The sequence below is a fragment of the Balaenoptera ricei genome, chromosome 8, assembly GCF_028023285.1.
Source record: "Balaenoptera ricei isolate mBalRic1 chromosome 8, mBalRic1.hap2, whole genome shotgun sequence".
Classification (NCBI taxonomy): Eukaryota; Metazoa; Chordata; class Mammalia; order Artiodactyla; family Balaenopteridae; genus Balaenoptera; species Balaenoptera ricei.
In genome coordinates, this window is record NC_082646.1 from 114278277 (window position 1) to 114297126 (window position 18850).

General features: G+C 53.7%; 1 protein-coding gene across 1 annotated transcript; it reads right to left on the bottom strand.

The window, feature by feature from the left end:
- Nucleotides 1-308: 308 nt before the first annotated feature.
- NLRP6 (NLR family pyrin domain containing 6) lies at nucleotides 309-17548 on the bottom strand. The gene is given in 18 exon segments (XM_059929984.1): nucleotides 309-1018; nucleotides 1462-1569; nucleotides 1571-1612; nucleotides 1809-1961; nucleotides 3042-3105; nucleotides 3108-3130; nucleotides 4007-4652; nucleotides 4655-4745; nucleotides 4747-4924; nucleotides 4926-5559; nucleotides 5562-5726; nucleotides 5999-6037; nucleotides 6285-6326; nucleotides 6329-6439; nucleotides 6442-6548; nucleotides 13213-13345; nucleotides 14986-15091; nucleotides 17525-17548. Coding segments are annotated over 18 exon segments (3150 nt in total). The 3' UTR covers nucleotides 309-534.
- Between the last annotated feature and the right edge of the window lie 1302 nt (nucleotides 17549-18850).

Sequence of the window (18850 nt, forward strand, 5' to 3'; positions counted from 1 at the left end):
GGGACCAAAGGAAAGAGTACGAGCACCTGTTAGGATGCCCAGCTCAGTGCAACAGAAACCAACAAAAACGAATCCCAGGGAGAATTTATCATCAGTGCACGGGGCGCTGTCCCCGACCTGTTCCATCACAGCTGCCATCCGGAGCGGGGGCTCCATGCCCACTCTCTTCCGGCCTGTTTCTGAAGTCCTCAGACAGCGAGTGGACACCTCTGGGCTCAGGCCACACAGCCTCAGGGATGGCGTCACTCCTACTGCTGAGACCCAAATTCCTGAGGACGGACGGTGACCTACCTACCTTCAGCCAAGGGGCAGCCCCTGCTTGATCCCCTACGGCTGGAGCCGAGTAGTGGGCTATGGGTGCCCATACTGTGCGTGGGCACAGGATCAGCAGATGGGTCATCCTGCACCAGGCGAAGGCCAGCACACTGTAGGTCCTCAGGATCAGCAGATGGGTCACCCTGCACCAGGTGAAGGCCAGCACACTGTAGGTCCTCAGGATCAGCAAATGCGTCATCCTGCACCAGGTGAAGGCCCTCAATTCCTGGGGGCGCCCATCATCACCCTTGCTGCTGAGGGGTGCCTGCAGCGGGGGGGCTGGAGGCTCCCAGGAGAGGAACGTGGGTGGGGCAGCAGTGGGGTTAGGGGAGGGGAGCCCCTCCTCCTGGTGGGGAGGACGGAGACATACCTGTCCCCAGGGTGTGGGGAGGTCTCGGGGGCTGTCCAGGAGCAGGCAAGGGGCCGTGTCTGTCTGGGTCTCCCACCTGCCTGTCCAGGGCCCCTTAGGCTCAAAAGAGTTGCCCACAGCAGAGAGCGCCACCCTCTCGCCCTCGGAGTGGGGAGGGCTACTCCGCAGGGCTGACTGGAGCCCTCCCCCAGGGCCTCGGGGGCACTGCCGAGCCCTTTGTGAGGCTGCGGGTCACTGTCCAACGCTGGGTGGGTGGTGGCCAGTCCCGCCTTTGCTGTCCCCACGGCCCGCAGCTCCTGCAGCGACTGCTTGCTCAGCTCCACGGAGGTTAGACTGTAGCCGTGCGCAGAGGACGGGAGTGGCGTTGGTGGGGCAGGAGGCCAGGGCTCAGGGAGGCAGTGATGGGGAGCTGCTGGCCTGGGTTATGTCAAAGGCACACAGTGACGGGAGGTGGCCACTAAGGGGGGCTGTCAGAGGCTGGGGGAGAGGGTAGGGACTAGGGGCCCAGAGCCTTCAGGGGAGTGAAAGCGTGTCGGTCCAGACTGTGGCCACGCGCACCAGACACTAGATGGACATTTGGTCTGGCGGAGTGGTTGAAGCCCAGGGCTGGGGCCAGGGATTTAGGGGGTGGGTCTCCAGGGGCTGAGTGTCAGCGGGGTCCCTTGGGAGGGCCCTGGGCGGGACTCCTCTGTGAGGTCTGGGGGAAGCCCCTGGTGCCCACCCCGAGCCAGGGTGGAGAGGCTGTGTTCCTGCACCCTTCCCGGCGCTGCCCCCACCTGAGGCTTTGCAGGCGGCACCCTGGGAGCTGCAGGACGGCACACAAGTAGGTCGCCATAGGCCCCGACAGCTGGCAGCCACTGAGGTCCAGGGTAGTCAGCGTTGGCCAAACACGTACTGGGAGCCTCCTGGAGGCCCAGCTGCTGCACCCTGGCAGGCAGTGTTGACCGTAGGAGCTGCTATGGGAGCCCCCGTCCCCGCCTTGGTCCCTTCCAGGCCGGCCCGCACCTGAGTGTCTGCAGCACCCTGGGGCCAGGCCGGCCCGCACCTGAGTGTCTGCAGCACCCTGGGGCCAGGCCGGCCCGCACCTGAGTGTCTGCAGCACCCTGGGGCCAGGCCGGCCCGCACCTGAGTGTCTGCAGCACCCTGGGGCCAGGCCAGGCCCTCACTCACCGCATGCAGGCCAGCCTCGCTGAGCCAGCTGTGGAAGAGGCCCAGCTCCGTCAGGGCCTCAGAGAGGTCTCCGCAGACCAAGTCGGGCAGTTTGCAGCGGGACAGCCTGTGGTCAGGAAGTACATGGGTCCCCAGCTGTGCAAGCTGCCCACTCCCTGGGGGCTGAGGTTCAGTCTGCAGACCTGCTGGCTCCACACCTGCCTCCCTGGGCCCCACAGAGCTTTTCCTGCCCTTTGTCACCATGTGTGTCCCTGCTGGGCTGCACTCCCCTCTTCCCTCAGGACATTCTCCACGAGCATTTGGATGAGCCAATAAGAGACCTTATTCTCAATATGTCTAACTCCATATAATTACCCACCAAGTGCAGGTGGGCTGAGCTTATTTAGTTAGCCAGTCCCTAACAGTCGGGCATTATGAATAACGCTGCGATGAACACCTTTATGCATTTAGTTGGGCAGTAGAATTGATGGGCCAAGTGAGCTGATCACTGTTTTGGCTCCTGATGTTTATGCCAAGTTAAGTTACCATGTCACCACTGACACGTGACTGTACCTATTTCACCATGCCCCATTGGTACTAGTTCCTACACTCTTTCTTACTTTCTGCTTACTTGGTGGTAGTGAACAGTAATTGGAAAGATTATGTACTAAGAACTGCCTCATTAATTCTCACATCAACCTTCTGAGCTGGAAGCTACAGGCTCCATTTCCCAGGGGACGAAACTGAAGCTCAGACAGACCGGCCTGTCAAGGGCACAGAGGCAGGCAGACTGGCCTCAGAGCCCGCGCCCTGAACACCTTCCATATCTGCTTGTAAGAATCCAGAGGGACCACCCAGCAGTTTACAATAGCACTTAGCAGCCTTCCCTGGGAAGGAAAATACAGTCTGGCCTTCTTTATCCCCCCCCCCAGAATGCTCAGCTGTACTCTGCTTCCCACTCAGACTGGCGCCAAGCCCTCTGTCCTAACTAGCACCTAAGCTGCTACTGGAGCCCTGCCCCCATCCCCTCTTCCCTCCTCTGTCCTGTGTAGGCAGAGCCTGTCGACCCCAGCAAGGGACACCAGAGGCCACAGTTTCTCAGCCTGTCCCCTCAGCCATCCCCAGACAGGGCCACACCTCTGTCCCTGCCCAGGGTGTCCTGCTCTGCGTCCCTTCCAGGGGAAGGGCTCGGGGCATGTTCACTCGCGTCAGGGTGTTCAGACCACACTGTCTGTCGGTCCACTTGCAGAGTGGATGCAGTGGGGAGTCCGGGGTTTTCTCATGGTGGTTCGAGAGCTACTAAGAGAGAAAGGAAGGTGAAGGCCCCAGCCCCTCCCAATCCCTCACTCCCGCAAAGGACTCCTTCCTATGGTCCCGAGGTATCGGAGCTGCCTCTGCCCTCACCCTCAAGCTGCGCCAGGACCCTTCTCCCTCTTCATCCCAAGCCCAGAGCGAAACCACTCAACTGTGACCACAAGCACCTCCCCACTGAAGCTGTCTATGTGAGTCCCATGGAGGCACGTCACCTGCACACACCAGGTGGGCCTGTCCTTGCACCTGCGGTGGGCAGCCCCAGCCCCAGCCCCTGTCAACGTCCTGACATTCGTTCTCCCAACAGATGCTGAGCACCTGAGTCAGGTGCTGGGTTGGAATTAACTCCACAGAAACAACGGCACGAGCTTTGACCCTGGAGGAGCAGAGGGTCTGGTGGAGGAGACGGGCACGGGCAGATGTCACGGCATACGGTGGTCAGTGGGGCATTTCTGAGGCCAAAATGGTCTCAGGCCAGCTGGGATGGTTTGGAGAGGCTTTGAGGATAGGCAGTGAACAGTATTCTGGGTGGAGGGCACAGTAGCAAGCAAAGGCTCAGGGCACAGAGGGCGTGGTGTACGCCAGAACTTATTAGGAGGAAGCATCGTGGTGGGTGGGGGGAGCGCTGGGTGGGTTGCCTCGGACGTGGGTGCTGAGGTGCGTGGCATGGTGAGGACGCCCTGGGAGCTGCCTTGCAAGGAGGTGGGAAAAACCAGCCTGAAGTCGTGCCTCTCCTCCGGGGAGCAGGCGTCAGGTGTGGACACGCTCCCCAGGCCCAGATGGACACTTCAGTGCATAAGCTGCACACATGCCGCACACAGAGCGCCTGCCGGAGAGGGCCGCCCTGCGCTGGGGACTCGCGAGCTGCCTCCCAGGCGGCCCTGCAGCCGCTTCATCAGGCTCTGCTTCGTCTTCTCCTGTGCGGTGGCCAGTCTGCAGCTAACCAGCTGCAACGCCTGCCCCGCCGGGCAGCACCGCGCGCAGTAGCTCAGGACGGCCAGGTCCGTTCTGCTGAAGTGCACTCACTCCAGGGCCAGCTCGGGGAGGCCGCGCAGGGCCTGGTGCACAAGGGCGTCCTCCTGCGTCTCGTACAGGCAGTGCAGCAGCTCCAGCAGGTCTTTCAGCTCCTCGCCCTCCTCCTCCTCTGACTCCCCAGCGCCCCGGAGCGCTTGGGTCCCCTCCGTCCCCTCTGGCGCCGCCCTAGGGCAGCCCTGGCCCGGATCCTGCACCCACCTCGGGACATCCTGCTTCCCGCGCTCTGAAACCGCGCAGCCGAAGTGGTGCTCCATGTCGCGCATCCTCTCTGCGTTCAGTGGCCCGAAAAGGAAGCGCGTAGTGAGCGCGAGGCGGCCACGCAGCTCCGGGGCCCCCCGCAGAAGTGCCCCCGCGCCGCGAGCAGGTGTCTGGGGAGCCCCTTCGTCCTCCAGCAGGTAGGACAGCGCGGCTAAGAATTCCTGGAAGGTCTGGTCGATGAACCGGTGGGTGACCTCGGTTTCCAGCACGGGCACATCTCCTTCTTGCGGAGAAACTGCGTCTGGACTCTGGAGCCGCAAAGCTCCAGTCGTTCCAGGTCCTTCTCAGAGAACTGCGCCCTGCCCCCTGCCCCCGAGGACGCCTTCGCAGGCCAGGCGGCACAGCTTGCGCAGCTCTTCCTGCAGGCGGGGTGGGTCGGCCGCGGGCGCCGAGCTCAGGACGCTGCCGATGAAAAGCAGGTACACGGACGTGGTGGTCTTGGAGGTGCGCGACAGGTCAGGACCTGGAGCAGCTAGCGCAGAACGGGCACACGACCCAGCACACAGCGGAGCACAGCGAGAACAGCGTCTCATTCTCCTTCGCGAAGCGGTAGGCACGCTCCGCCCTCCACTCGTCCTGGAAGGACTTGTAGAAGTACTTCTCGTCCTTGTCGGAGGGGCCGCGCACCTCGGCGCGCTGCGGGGAGCACAGGCGGCTCTGCAGCCTCCCGGGGGCGGCGGCGCGCGCGGCCACCAGCACGCGGGCCGAGGGCAGCAGCGCCTTGCTCAGCAGGCCGCCCAGCACCCGCGCGCCGCTCGCGGCCTCGGCGGGCCCTGGCGCCGGCAGTTCGTCCACGCCGTCCAGAATGAACAGCGGCCGCTCGGACTGCGCTAGCATCTGCCGCCCCGGCGCGTTGCGGTCGGGGTACTGGTCTAGGATCAGGTCGGCCGGGCTGCACGTGCCCGGTCGCTCCAGCACCTCGCGGCAACACACGAAGAAGGCGAAGTCCACCTGGCCGTGGCACAGCTTGCCCGCCGCCCAGTCGTACAGGATTTTCCTGGCCGCCGTGGTCTTGCCGACGCCCGCCGGGCCCTGCAGCACCGCGGTCGGCGGTCTCTGGCCCTCCCCGTCGCGGCCGAGCAGGCGGTTGCAGGTGCGGGTGTCGGAGCGCCGAGCGCGTCCGCCTCCGGCTCCTCCGCGGGCCCCAGGGCCTCGTGCTCCGGGGCAGCGCTTTCGGGCGCGAGGAGCAGTTTGGTGAAGCGCTCGCTGACCTTCGCGGAGCGGGCGTCCCTCTCCCTCACCCTGGCGTGCTGCCGCAGCACGTGCTCTCGCTATTTCTGCTTGTGCTCTGGGGGCAGGGAAGGGCCGGACACAGGAGAGGGGAACAGGGGGTCGAGGAGGAGGCGGGCTGTGTCAGCCGACTCTCAGGGGCCTGTTGCCCTCCCCGCCGGGCTCAGACCTCAGTTTCCCCTGTTGCGCCGCAGTCCCCCTCCCATACGCGCTCCTCCCTGGGACCAGCTGTCAGGAACCTCCGAGTGGCTTCGAGGACACTCGTACTCCAAACCCAGGGCTCAAGGCCCGGACAGCTCGGGCCCGCGCCTCCCACCGAGAGAGACCTACCGGACACGGAGAGCAGCGCCGAGGAGCTGGGGCCGAGCCCTGGAAGGGAGAACTGCGGTGAGGCCCCGCCGACTGTGCGGGGCGGGGAGGGGCGCAATCCGGGGTCGGGGCCGCCCGCAGGATCGGAGCCCCGGGGCCCGCGAATTTGTGGATGAAGCGCGCCCAGGCCGGAAGAGCTCCGGGGCTTTTCTGGGGAAGCGGAAGGATGGAGGCCTGTGGCCGGGACTCTGCCCAGGCGGGAGGGAACGGAGGGCGGGCACCCTGGCGAGCCCCACCCCGCGCTCGCTCCGCTGCCGCTGCTCCTGGGGCCGCGCCGCCGCAGCGCGCCCGCCCTCTCCAGGGTCTTTCGCGCCGCGTCCAGCGCGCGCTCCGGCCCGTGGAAATGGATCAGGTGCTCCGCGAGGTCCACGGCGCCCGCGCCCTCCAGCCGCCCCCACGGTCTGCGGCGGCGTCCCGCAGCTTGTGGCGGAAGCGCTTCCACCGCTCCTGGCTTAGGTCTTCGAGCGCAGCCAGGAGCAGCTCCCGGGCGGCGGCAGCGCGGGGCTCCACGCTGAGGGCGGGCGCACGGGGTTAGCACGCGTGCCGTGCCCCGGTGACCCCGGCCCCTCCCCGCCGCTCCGGACCCCAGCCCCGGGCGCCCACGAGCGGTAGGGACTTAGACACGGCCCCCATCTATCCAGGTGGCTCCAGGCCAACGCTCGATAGCGCTCTACCGGGAGGGTCGTCCTCTCCTGCCAGAACCCCTACCGAGGACTTCGCTCCAAGGCGTTCCGAAGCTTTGGGCGGGCACTGGCCGCCGCTGACCCCAGAGTTAGGGGGTGACTTCCTGCTCCGCACCTCCCTTTTTGCTTATTCTTTCCACGCATGCAGGTCAAACGTCCAAGATAAGATGTCTCCCAGGGCCTGTGCTCTCCCCTTTCCTCCTCTTCCCTCCTTTCCCTCCGTTCTCTTCCCCAGGAGCCCGGAGCAGTTGGCCTCAGCAGGGAGCTGGCCTCACCGCCTGGTCCAGGCTGTGTTCCGGAATTCCCCAGGACATCCGTGCTCACTGCACCCTTTGGTGAGGCCCAGCCTGAGGACCTTGCACCAGAGGCTGAGACTGAACCCCTGGTGGGGGGACAGACCCCACAGATGCCCTCTGCGGGGCTGGAGTCCCTAGAATACCGAGCCTGGGGGACAGCGGGGGAAGGGTGTGTGAAGGACACGGGGTGTGAAGCCCCAGGAAGTCAGCAGGGTGAGGTGGAGGACCCAGAGGGCTGAGACCAGCTGATTCCCAGTGACCACTCTGAAAGCCAGCACTCACCTGGAGCAGGAGCCTCTGGCCCGTCTACAGAGTCTGGCCCTGAGGTCTAGCCCTCAGGGGCAGAGGTGGGGATCAGAGAGGTGACCCCTCCCTAGCCTAACTGAGTCATATCCTAGGGGGATTGTCCAGCCCCGTCCATGCCCCAGACCCAGGTGCTCTAGCTCGGCCAACACTGAGATGTCTGTCTGACAGCTACCAAGCTCCCAAACTCAGGCACTGTGGCACCTTCGCACGACCAGTGTTTAAGAGCTCTGCTCAGTGACCTTTGGTTTTCTACTGTTCCTTTATTCAGTTCACATTCTCTGAGAACCCATGGGGTGTGGCAGCGAGGCATGGTTGTGAGAGCTAACTGCAGAGCAAGGTGGGCTGTATGGAGGAGGTGGCTGGCTCAGAACAAGACCTTAAACTTTAAGGCCTCAAGATTGGTTAAATTCTGAAGGCAGAGGTGAGCGAGGGCTTCCTAGGTAGAGGGGGCAAAGGAGGGACATGCACAGTGTCATTGGGGAAAGGAAGGCTGTCACCTGGGAGCCAGGAGAAAATGGGACAGGGAAGAGATCTGTGGCCTCCCAAACCTGGCTTAAGCAGGTTGATGGGAAGAGCTTTGGACATGAGGAGTGGGTGTGACTGATGGGTGACCACGTGGGACCCCGTGAATGTGGGTTTCTACTGACAGTGTCTGCCTGTGCGAAACGTGGGTGTGTGTGTATGTCTGTGTCTGTTGGTGTGACCACCCTAATACTGTGTTTGTGTAAATGTGTCTATGGTAGGCTATATAATAGTCCCCAAAGATATCAGCTCCTAGTTCCTGGAACCTGTGAATGTTCCCTCAGATGTCAAAAGGGGCTTTGCAGGTGCGGTTAAATTCAGGATCTTGAGATGGGGAGATTATCCTGCATAGTTATTATTGAATGTCATCACAAGTGTCATAGGATGGAAACAGAGGGCGCTTTGGCACACAGGCAGAGGGCAATGTGACACTGAGGCAAGAGGCCAGGCTGCTGGCTTTGAGGATAGAGGAAGGGGCCATGAGGCAAGGAACACAGCCCTAGAAGCTGGAGATTCAGCTGGAGAAGGAAGACAGTCTCCCCTGGGGCCTCCAGAGGGAGAGCGGCCGAGCCACCACCTGGACCTCAGCCCAGTGAAGCTGGCTTTGGACTTCTGCCCTCCGCGACTGTAAGAGAATAAACGTGTGTTGTTTTCAGCCACCGAGTTTGTAGTAATGGCTAAGCAGCCACAGGAAATGAACACAGGATGTCTCTGAGTGTGCATTTCTGTGAGAGTGTGTCTGCAAGAACGGGGGCTGCGGCATCATCACTGCCTTTCCGGCCCCACAGGTCACTCAAAGAGAAATTTGGAAAGAAGCCAGAGAGAAAAATACCCCCACCTTACCAACAGCAACAAGGATAAGGATTACATGAGACTTCCCTTCAGAAACCATGCAAGCAAGAGCATGGAATGAAATATTTAAACTGATGAAAGAAAAAATCCACCAATTTAGAATTCTTTACCCAGTGAGATTATACTACAAATGTGAAGGAGAAATAAAGACTTTCTCATACAAACAAAAATTGAAGGAATTTCTCACCAGTAGAGCAGTCCTGCAAGAAAAGTTAAGAGAAGTTCTTCAAAGAGAAGGAAAATGACACAGGTCAAAATTCAGATCTACATAAAGAAATAAAGAACATTAGTGAAGAAATAAATGAAGGTAAAATAAAATCTTTTATTTTTCTTATACTTAGCTAATCTATCAGTTTGCTCGAAATAATGATAGCAATACATTAGACGATGGTAGATTGTGGAAAAGGGAAACATATGGTGACAATGTTACAAGGGATGGGAAGGAAGAACTGGGGGTACTCTGTTATAAGGTACTTGCACTACCTGCGAAGGGATATACTATCATTTGAAAATGGATTTAGATTAATTGTAAAGGTAGATTGCAAACTCTAGGGAAACCACTAAAGCATTTAAAGAAGTATAATTGATACGTTAAGAGAGGAGAGAAATCAGAATCATATAAAATACTCAAACTCAGAGAAGGTAGAAAAAGAGTGGAAGACAAAAGGAAACAAAGACAAAAGCATCAAATAGAAAACAGTAATAAATATGGTAAATATTGATCCAACTGTATCAATAATCAGTTTAAATGTAAATGATCTACATACACCAGTGAAAGAAAGAGACTATATCAGAGTGGATAAAAAAATGACCCAACTATATGTTGTCCACAAGGAACCCACATTAAATATAAAGACACAGATGTGTTAAAAGTAAAGGAATTAAGAAAGATATACCATGTTAACACAAATCAAAGAAAACTGGATGGATGAAGATGAACAGAAGACATAAACTTCCAGTTATAAGGTAAATGAGTATTAGGGATGCAGTGTACTGCCTGATGACTATGGCCAACACTGCCGTGCAGCATACATGAAATGATACATGGCCAACGCTGCTGTATGTTATACATGGAAGTTGTTAGAGTAAATCGTAAGAGTTCTCATCACGGGAGAAAAAAAAGTAATTTTTCTTTTTCTCTTCTTTCTTTCCTTTTTTTTGGTTTTTATATGAGATGATGTATGTTAGCTAAACTTACTGGGGTAATCATTTCGCAAAATATGTAAGTCAAATTATTATGCTGTACACCTTAAACTTATACAGGGTTGTATGTAAATTATATCTCAATTAAACTGGAAAAAAACTGGAGTAGGTTTAGTAATTTCATACATAATGATGAAAGAATTAATTCTCCAAGAAGATGTAACCATCCTTAAAGTGTATGTGCCTAACAATAGAGAGTCAAATGCATGAGGAAGAAACTGATAGAATTGCTAGGAGAAATAGATGAATCCACCATTATATTTTGAAACTTCAACAGCCTTCTACCAGTAATTGACAGATCTAGCAGGCAGTAAATAGGTAAGGACATAGTTGAACTCGATAACACCATCAATCAACTGGATATAATTATATCTATTGACTACTTCATCCAACAACAGCAGAATACACAGAATTCCTCTCAGGCTCATATGGAACATTCACCAAGAAAGACCACATTCTGGGCCTTAAAACACATCTTAACAAATTTAAAAGAGCAGAAATCATACAATGTCTGTTCTCAAGCCACAGTGGAATTAAACCAGAAATCAATAACAGAAAGATAGCTAGAAAATTCCAAACTATTTTGAGGTTAAACAGCATACTTGCAAATAACACAATGGACAAAGAAGAAATCTCAAGAGAAATTTTAAAATATTTTTAACAAAATGAAATTGAAAATACAACTTATCAACATTTGTGGGATTCATCTAAAGCAGTGCTTAGAGGGAAATGTATAGCATTGAATGCACATATTAGAAAAGAAGAATGATCTAAGATCAACAATATAAACTTTTACCTTAAGAAACTAGAAAAAGAAAAGCAAATTAGATCCAAGTAAGCAGAAAAAGGAAATAATGAAAATTAGAGCAGAAATCAATGAAACTGAAAGCAGGAAGTTGAGAGAAAATCAAAGAATGAAAAACTAGTTATTTGAAATGATCAATAATATTAATAAGCCTCTAGCCAGGCTAACCAAGAAAAAAAGAGGTAAGGTACAAGTTACTGATATCAGAGATGAAAAAGGGGCCATCTCATGGACATTATAAGGACAATAAAGGAATATTATGCACAACTCAATGTGCACAAATTTGATAACCTAGATAAAATGGATCAATTCTTTGCAACACCCAATCTACCAAAACTCACACAAGGAGAAGTAGATAACATGAATATGCCAATATCTATTAAATATATTGAATCACCAATTAATAACCTTCCAAAACAGAAAATACCAGGCCCAGATGGGTTCACTGGTCAATTCTACTAAACATTTTAAGAAATGAAAACAGTTCTCTACAATCTCTTCCAGAAAATTAAGGCAGAGGGAACACTTCCTAACTCATACTATGAAGCCACATTTCCTTAATACCGAAACTAGACAAAGGCATTATAAGAAAGGAAAATAATAAATCAATATCTCTCATGGATAGATGCAAAACTCTTCAACAAAATATTAGCAAATTGAATCCAACATGTGTAAAATGAATTATACACCACAACCAAGTGAGATTTATCCCAGGTAAGCAAGGCTGGTTTAATATTAAAAAAAAATCAATCAGTGTAATCCATCTATCAACGGGCTAAGGAAGAAAGATCACATCATCATATCAATAAACACACACACACACAAAAGCGCACTTGACAAACCCAACACCCATTCGTGATAAAAACTCTCAGGAGACAAGAATAGAGGGGAACTTTTTCAGCTTAAGAAACGATATCTACAAAAAAACCTACTGCTAACATCACATTTACCGGTGAGAAACTAGATGCTTTTCCTCTAAGATCAGGAACAAGACAAGGATATTCCTTTTCACCACTTACAGTCAACAAAGGAAATCTTAGCCTATGCAAGAAGACCAAAAAAGTAAAGTATATACAGATTGGGAAGGGAAAAATAAACTCTTTTTTTTCACACAAGATTGTCTATCTAGAAAATTCCAAAGACTCCTGGAAGTAATAAGTAGTTATAGCAAGGTTACAGGATACAAAGTTAATATACAAATTCACTTGCTTTTCTATATGCCAGCAATGAACAATTGAAATTTTAAAACATATGTAATTTACATTAGCTCCAAAGAAAGTGAACCACATAGGCATAGATCTAGCAAAGTATGTGCAACATCTATATGGGGAAAACTACAAAGCTCTGATGAAAGAAATCAAGGATCTAGATCAATGGAGAGATATTTCATGTTCCATGGATGGGAAGACTCAATATTATTAAAGTATCAGTTCTCCCCAGATTGGACTATAGATTCAGTGCAGTCCCAATCAATATCCAGGCAAGTTATTTTGTGGATGTTTACAAGCTGATGCTGAAGTTTTCATGCAGAGGCAATAGGCCCAGGATAGCCAACATGATGGTGAATGAGAACGTCGTCGGGAGACTGACACCACCCGCTTTCGGGACTTTCTGTGAAGCTACAGTGACCAGGACTGTGCAGTGCTGGCAGCAGACTAGATGAATACATCGGTGGAACAGAATAGAGAGCCCAGACGTAGACCCACGCAGATGCAGCCAAGTCAGCCTTGACGAAGGAGCAAAGGCAATACAGTGGAGAAAGGAGAGTCTTTTTCAACAAATGGTACTGAAACAACTGGACATCGCCGGGGAAGAACTAATCTGGACGGAGACTTTACACCTTTCACAAAAATTACCTTGAAATGGATCATATACCTAAATGTGAAATGCAAAATAATACAACTTTTAGAAGAAAATCTAGTGACCTTGGCTTTTTTGGCAATGATGTTTTAGATACAACACCAAAGGTATGATTCATGAAACAAATTGATACATCTGATGCAATTAAAATTAAAAACTTCTGCTCTGCAAAAGACACTGTTATAGAATGAAAAGACAAGCCAAAGACTGGGAGAAATTTTAAAAAATATATAGATATTTATTTATTTATTTGGCTGCACTGGTTCTTAGTTGCAGTACCTGGGATCTTTGTTGCCGCGTGTGGGATCTTTAGTTGCAGCATGCAGGATCTAGTTCTCTAACCAGGGATTGAACCCCGGCCCCCTGCATTGGGAGCACGGAGTCTTATCCACTGGACCACCAGGGAAATCACCTGGGAGAAAATTTTGCAAAAGACATATCTGATAAAGGACTGTTTTCCAAAATATACAGTGCTTTCCAGACTCAACAATAAGAAAACAAACGACCTGCTTAAAAAATGGTCAAATGATCTGGACACCTCACCTCCCCAAAGAAGCTATTTAGGTGGCAAGTATCGTATGGAAAGATGCGCAGCATCATATGTCACCAGGGAAATGCAAATTAAAACAGCGGGATACCAGTACATACCTGTTGGAATGGCGAAGATCCAGAACACCGCCAACACCAAATGCTGGCGAGGATGTGGAGTAACAGGAGCTCTCCTCACTGCTGGAGGGAACGCAAAATGCAACAGCCACTGTGCGAGACAGCTTGGCGGTTTCTAACAGAGCTAAACACAGGCTTACCAGACAATCCGGCAATAGCACTCCTAGATGTTTACCCAAATAAGCAGAAAACTTGCATGCACACAAAAACCTGGACACAGATATTTATAGCAGCTCTGTTCATACCTGCTAAAACTTGGAGACAGATGTTTTCAAGAGGTGAGTGGATAAACCCATTCTGCTGCATCCATATAATGGAGTGTTTAATCAGTGATGAGAGGAAACGAGCTATCGAGCCAGGAAAAGACATGCACGAACCGTGAATGCATAAGCTCGGGGAAAGCAGTCAGTCTGAAAAGGCTATCTACTGTATGAGGCCAACTCGCTGACAGTGTGGAAAAGGCAGAGAGTGAAAAGATCAGTGGTTGCCAGGGATTGGGGGAGGGAGGGGTGAACAGGTGGAGCTCAGGGCTTGTTTATGGCAGTGAAACCGCTCTGTGTGATGCTATAATGGTGGACGCATGACATTATGCATTTGTCCAAAACCACAGAATGTACAACACCAAGAGTGAATCCCAACGTATGGATTTTACTTAAGAATAATGTATCAATATTGGTTCGTCAGTTGTAACACATGCACCACACTAATGCAGTGTTAGTAATAGGGGAAATTGGAGGGTATAACAACTCTCTGTACTTTCTGGGAAATCTTTCTGTAAACTTAAAACTGCTCCAAAAAATAAAGTCTATTAAAAAAAAACAACAACATAAGAAATTCCCTGGAGGTCCAGTGGTTAGGACTCCGAGCTTTCACTCCCAGGGCCGGGGTTCGGTCCCTGGATGGGGAACTAAGATCCCACAAACTTCGCGGCTCAGCTAAAACAAACAAACAAACAAACACAAACTCATAATGTGGTACCACTTCACACCTGGGAGGATGGCTGTAATAAAAGCGATGGACAGTAGCAAGTGTTGGCGGGGATGTGGAGAAACGAGCTCTCCTCCCCCGCTCGTGGGAAGGAACGTGGTGCAGCCACCTTGGGAACCACTGCGGCAGCGCCTCAAAATGTTACACGTGGCGCCACGTACGACCCAGTAATCAACTCTGAGCTATCTACCTGCCCCAGGGAAACGAAGACACAACATCCACACAAGAACTCCTACACTAATATGTGTAGCAGCCTCATTCCTAATAGCCCCAAAGGGCAAACAACCCAGATGTCAATGGATGAATGGAAAAACACCGTGTGGTTTAACCACGCGACAGAATATTATTCAGCCAAAAAAGGAATGCAGCTCTGACCCATGTCACAACATGGAAGAACCCTGAAAACCTTATGCCCAGTGAAGAAAGCCAGACCCACGAGGACAGATATTGCACAATTCCATTCATGTGAAACGTCCAGAACAGGCAAATCCACAGAGGTAGGAAGTCGATTAGAGGTTGCTGGGGCTGGGAGGGAGAGGAATGGGGGTGACTGCTAATGGGTAGGGGCCTTCTTTTTGGAACAATGGAATGTTCTAGATTTGACTGTGGTGATGGCCGAACAACTCTGTGGCTGTACCCAGAAGCACTGAATTACACACTTTAAATGGGTGAATCTTATGGCATGTGAATCATATCTCACTAAAGACGTTTCAGAAACATTAATTCCAGTTTTTGACTCGGAGAGGGAGTCTTGCAGGCGGCCTTAACCTGGCGAACGCACCTGTGCCGGGCGAGCTGGCTTCTGTCCACGCACCTGGTTCCCACAGCCCTGGGCGAGTGGCGTGGCCAGCTCAGCGGCTGTGATGGACCCTGACTGCGGCGTACACAAGACAGAAACAGCCCGGGCCTGAGCAGCGGCAGGGCCCACAGGGAAGCTGTGGGGGGTCAGGGACCCAGCTCCCAGTGTGGGGGACTGCCCCCCCTCCTGTATTAGCCTGGGGGACCTGGTCACCACCAGCCAGGGCTGAAGGCATGCCCCTCCCTCAAGGGTATGGCCAGGATGTGCACATGTCACTCCCACCCGCCCTCTGGGCCAGAAATTACTCATGGGGCCACCCTCAGCTGTAGGGAGTCTGGGTCACGTGTCCAGCCTAAAGTTCATCACCAAAGGCTGTTCTCCCGAGACGTGTGGCTCCGATCCCCCCAGTGCCCTTGACCTTGAGAGTATTCCAGGGACCAGCGTGACTCAAGTCTGGCGCATTGGCATCAAAATCCAGCAGCTGGTGGCGCTGGTGCTGCTGTTGCCTGGATCAGGGGTGGGATGATTCCAGTTCAAGGTGCAGCAGACTGTTACACTTAGGTCCCAAGTCCCCACGAATCCCCAGCAGAGCCCACCGGAAGCTGGACAGCCTCCCGGCTCAGGTCCACAGCCACATGCAGAAACCATCAGGTTGGTGCTGGGATCTCCCGACACAGCGTCACTCTGGGCTTCAGCTCCTCCGAGGGCCGGTACGAGGGTTTGCCCACATCACTCTAGGAGTTTCCCCCTCTGCCCAAAGTGCCATGCTCAGGGCAGCAGCTGAAAATTCCCTCTCCCCTCTTCCTCTGTGTCCCCCACAACCCCACTGTCCGCAGCCCCCGGGCAGCTCCCTCGCTGCCACCACTCCCTCTGTCCTTCCTCCTCCCCGCGGCCCCCCAGCTCTCTGACACCCACGTCACTCCTCCTGCCCGGCCCCTCTCTCCTTTGATGACTTTTCCCTTGAGGGGCAGCACCAAAGCCCCCGCCTCACCACACATTTATAACCCCTCTCGGCTCTCCTCCCAACTCGATTGTCCCCAGAGCCTCCAGGGGTTGCAGATGAACCAGGGGTGGGAGGCCCGGCCAGCTGTCGACCCACGACCCATGCCGCCCTTCTCCCTTACCCTCGTGGGTTACTTACGTGCCGTCCTATAAAGTTTGGTTGCCCAGGAGGCGACCACGGGACACGGTCCTGGCCAGCCAGAGGGAAGAGGAAGCTGCTGGGTGAGTGACGGGAGCCAAGTGCTGCTGGTGGGCAGTGCGGACAGGCTGGCACGGCCTTTGGCTCTCGGGCCCCCACCCCGTGTCCTGCGCGGATGCGGGCACAGCGCCTGGAGGTGCGGGAGTGATGTGCCTGCGAGGATGGAAACCGCTCCCTGAGGCCAGCGGAGCGGGAGGAGGGAAGGAGCCCGACTCGGGGACGCCCTGCTCGGAGCCTGCCTCCCGAGCCCTTGCTGGGTGAGAAGTCCTCCCCTGTGGGTCTCTGTCCCACGTGGCCCCAGGCAGTCGAAACTGATGCCCCGAGACCCGTCTCTGAGGCAACTGCTGCTCCCAGACTCCCTTCTGATGCCTGTATCCCCAGCAAGGCCCTTTGCCGCTCTGTCTCCCATAAAGAGCAGGGCCCCCTGCGCCCTGGTGTCCAGCGTTCCCCCGGGAATGCCCTCCTCTTTCTCCCTGTAGAGCCAGACAGGGGGCTCCTGCCCCAGGAGCCTGCTGGCCAAATGCTCCACCTTGGGAACCTAGGCTACCCAGAGGGTTGGCAAAGCAGCCAGAGAGAGAAAGGCTTACACGGGTCTTTAAAATAAGACGAACGAATATTATTCACCCTTCAAAAGGAAGGGAATTCATGCTACAACGTGGATGAACCTTGAGGACTTCAGGCTCAGTTGAATAAGCCAGTCACAAAAGGACTAATCCTGTCTGATTCCACTCCCAGGAGGTCCCTGCAGGAGTCACATCCATAGAGACAGGAAGTAGACGGTGGGCATCAGGGGCTGGGGGAGGGGAGGGGGTGAGCGTTTCATGGCGGCAGCGTTTTGGTTTGGGAGGATGAACAAGTTCTGGAGGTGGATGGTGGTGATGGTCGCAGAACAACGCGAATGTGCTTCACGCCCCTGAGCTGTGCACTTAGACATGGCTAAGACGGTAGATTTTATGTATGTTTTACTACATTAAAAAAAAAAGACAAAGAAAGTCTTGTACCAATAATCTGACTAATGATTAGCTCCAGTGTTCTCCCCAGACAGTTTGGAAACCAGGCCTCTGTTTAACCAGGAAGGGCTGCTAGCAGGACCTTGGGACTAGCGGTCCCACCCGGGAGAACCGGGCCCGTAACGTCTTATCAGGCTTATGGGGCATCGACCCTTGCCACCTTTGGAGAACAGGGGTTGCTGGGTGTCCACCCCATGCCCAGCTCCCTCTAGAAGTCGGGCTTGTAAGAGCCCTGAAATACCCTCAACACGGAGCAGCATTGTCTTGCTGGCAGCCAGTGGGCTGCCTCCCACCAACCATGGTGTCCGAATCTTTGGCCATCGCACCATCTGTGAGGAGGGAAGGGCAGCCCCTTCTCTTGACGGACCCCCAGGTCCTGCTGGTCTCTTCTTGGGGGAGGTCTTGCTCCTCGTGCCTCTATAGGTGGGGCTTAGTGGAGAGTCATGGGTGGGGCTCCCCTTCAAAAGGTGGCCTGGACCCACAGATTCATCAGATGGCTGAGGGGCACCATCACCTTCGCAGGAGGCTTAGGGCCAAGAGGACAGGACAGCTGGCGAGTGCACTGAGCCAGGCGGCTCTGGACACGCGGCTGCACTAAGCTCTTCTTTTGGGGGAGGGGTGCGGCTGAGAGCCCCTGTTGTCCTGCGGGGCTGCGGGCTCTCCTGGCTGCTGAGGCCATCGGGAGGGACTAGACTCCGGGAAGCACCTGGGGCACTTGGGGAGCCCCTCCCAGGACCTGGCTCCAGTCCCAGATTAGTGAAGGGCCTTTGTCCCTGATCTTGTGTCCCAGCAGGCCCCAAAGCCCCACCCAAGCCCATGGATTACACTCTGCCTGCTGCCCACTGGCTCACCCCTCGTCTGGTGCACCCGCCCGCGAGCTCCTCCTCTCCTGGGACAAGACCCACAGTGCAGCTCTTGCGTGCACACACAGTGGACGCAGCACATCACTTCCGCCCTCCTCTGCTCAAATGTCACCCCCAGAGGCCTCCGACCACCTGCCCAAGACAGCCTCCCTCCACTCTCCTCCTCTCACCCATGACCTGGTGTCCTGAGGGGCCAAGTCTGGGGGTCTGCGGGGTCCAATGCACAACCTAACTCCTAGCTCTGCAACTCACTGGCCACTGTGTGGCCCTAGACACTTCCCTGGGACCAATTTTCTTCATCTGCTTCATCTGAACTTCTTAGGATTGTGAGCTTAAAGGGAGGTAATACAAGTAAAAATAGTTTAAAGCCCCTAGCTCACACCACATACAAGAATAACTCAAAATGGACCAAAGACCTAAATTTAAGAGCTAAAACTATAAAACTCTTAGGAAAAAGCATAGGGGTAAATCTTCATGATCTTGGATTTGGCAATGAATTCTTAGATAATGATACCAAAAGCATGAGCAACAAAAGAAAAACATTTTTGACTTCATCAAAATTAAAAACTTTTGCGCATCAAAGGACACTATCAAGAGAGTGAAAAGACGACCCACAGAATGGGAGAAAATATTTGCAAATCATGTATCTGATAAGAGATCAATACCTAGAATATATAAAGAGCTCCTATGGCTCTTTAAATAAAAAAACAAAAAAACCAATTAAAAAATGGGCAAGGATTTGAACAGACATTTCTCCAAA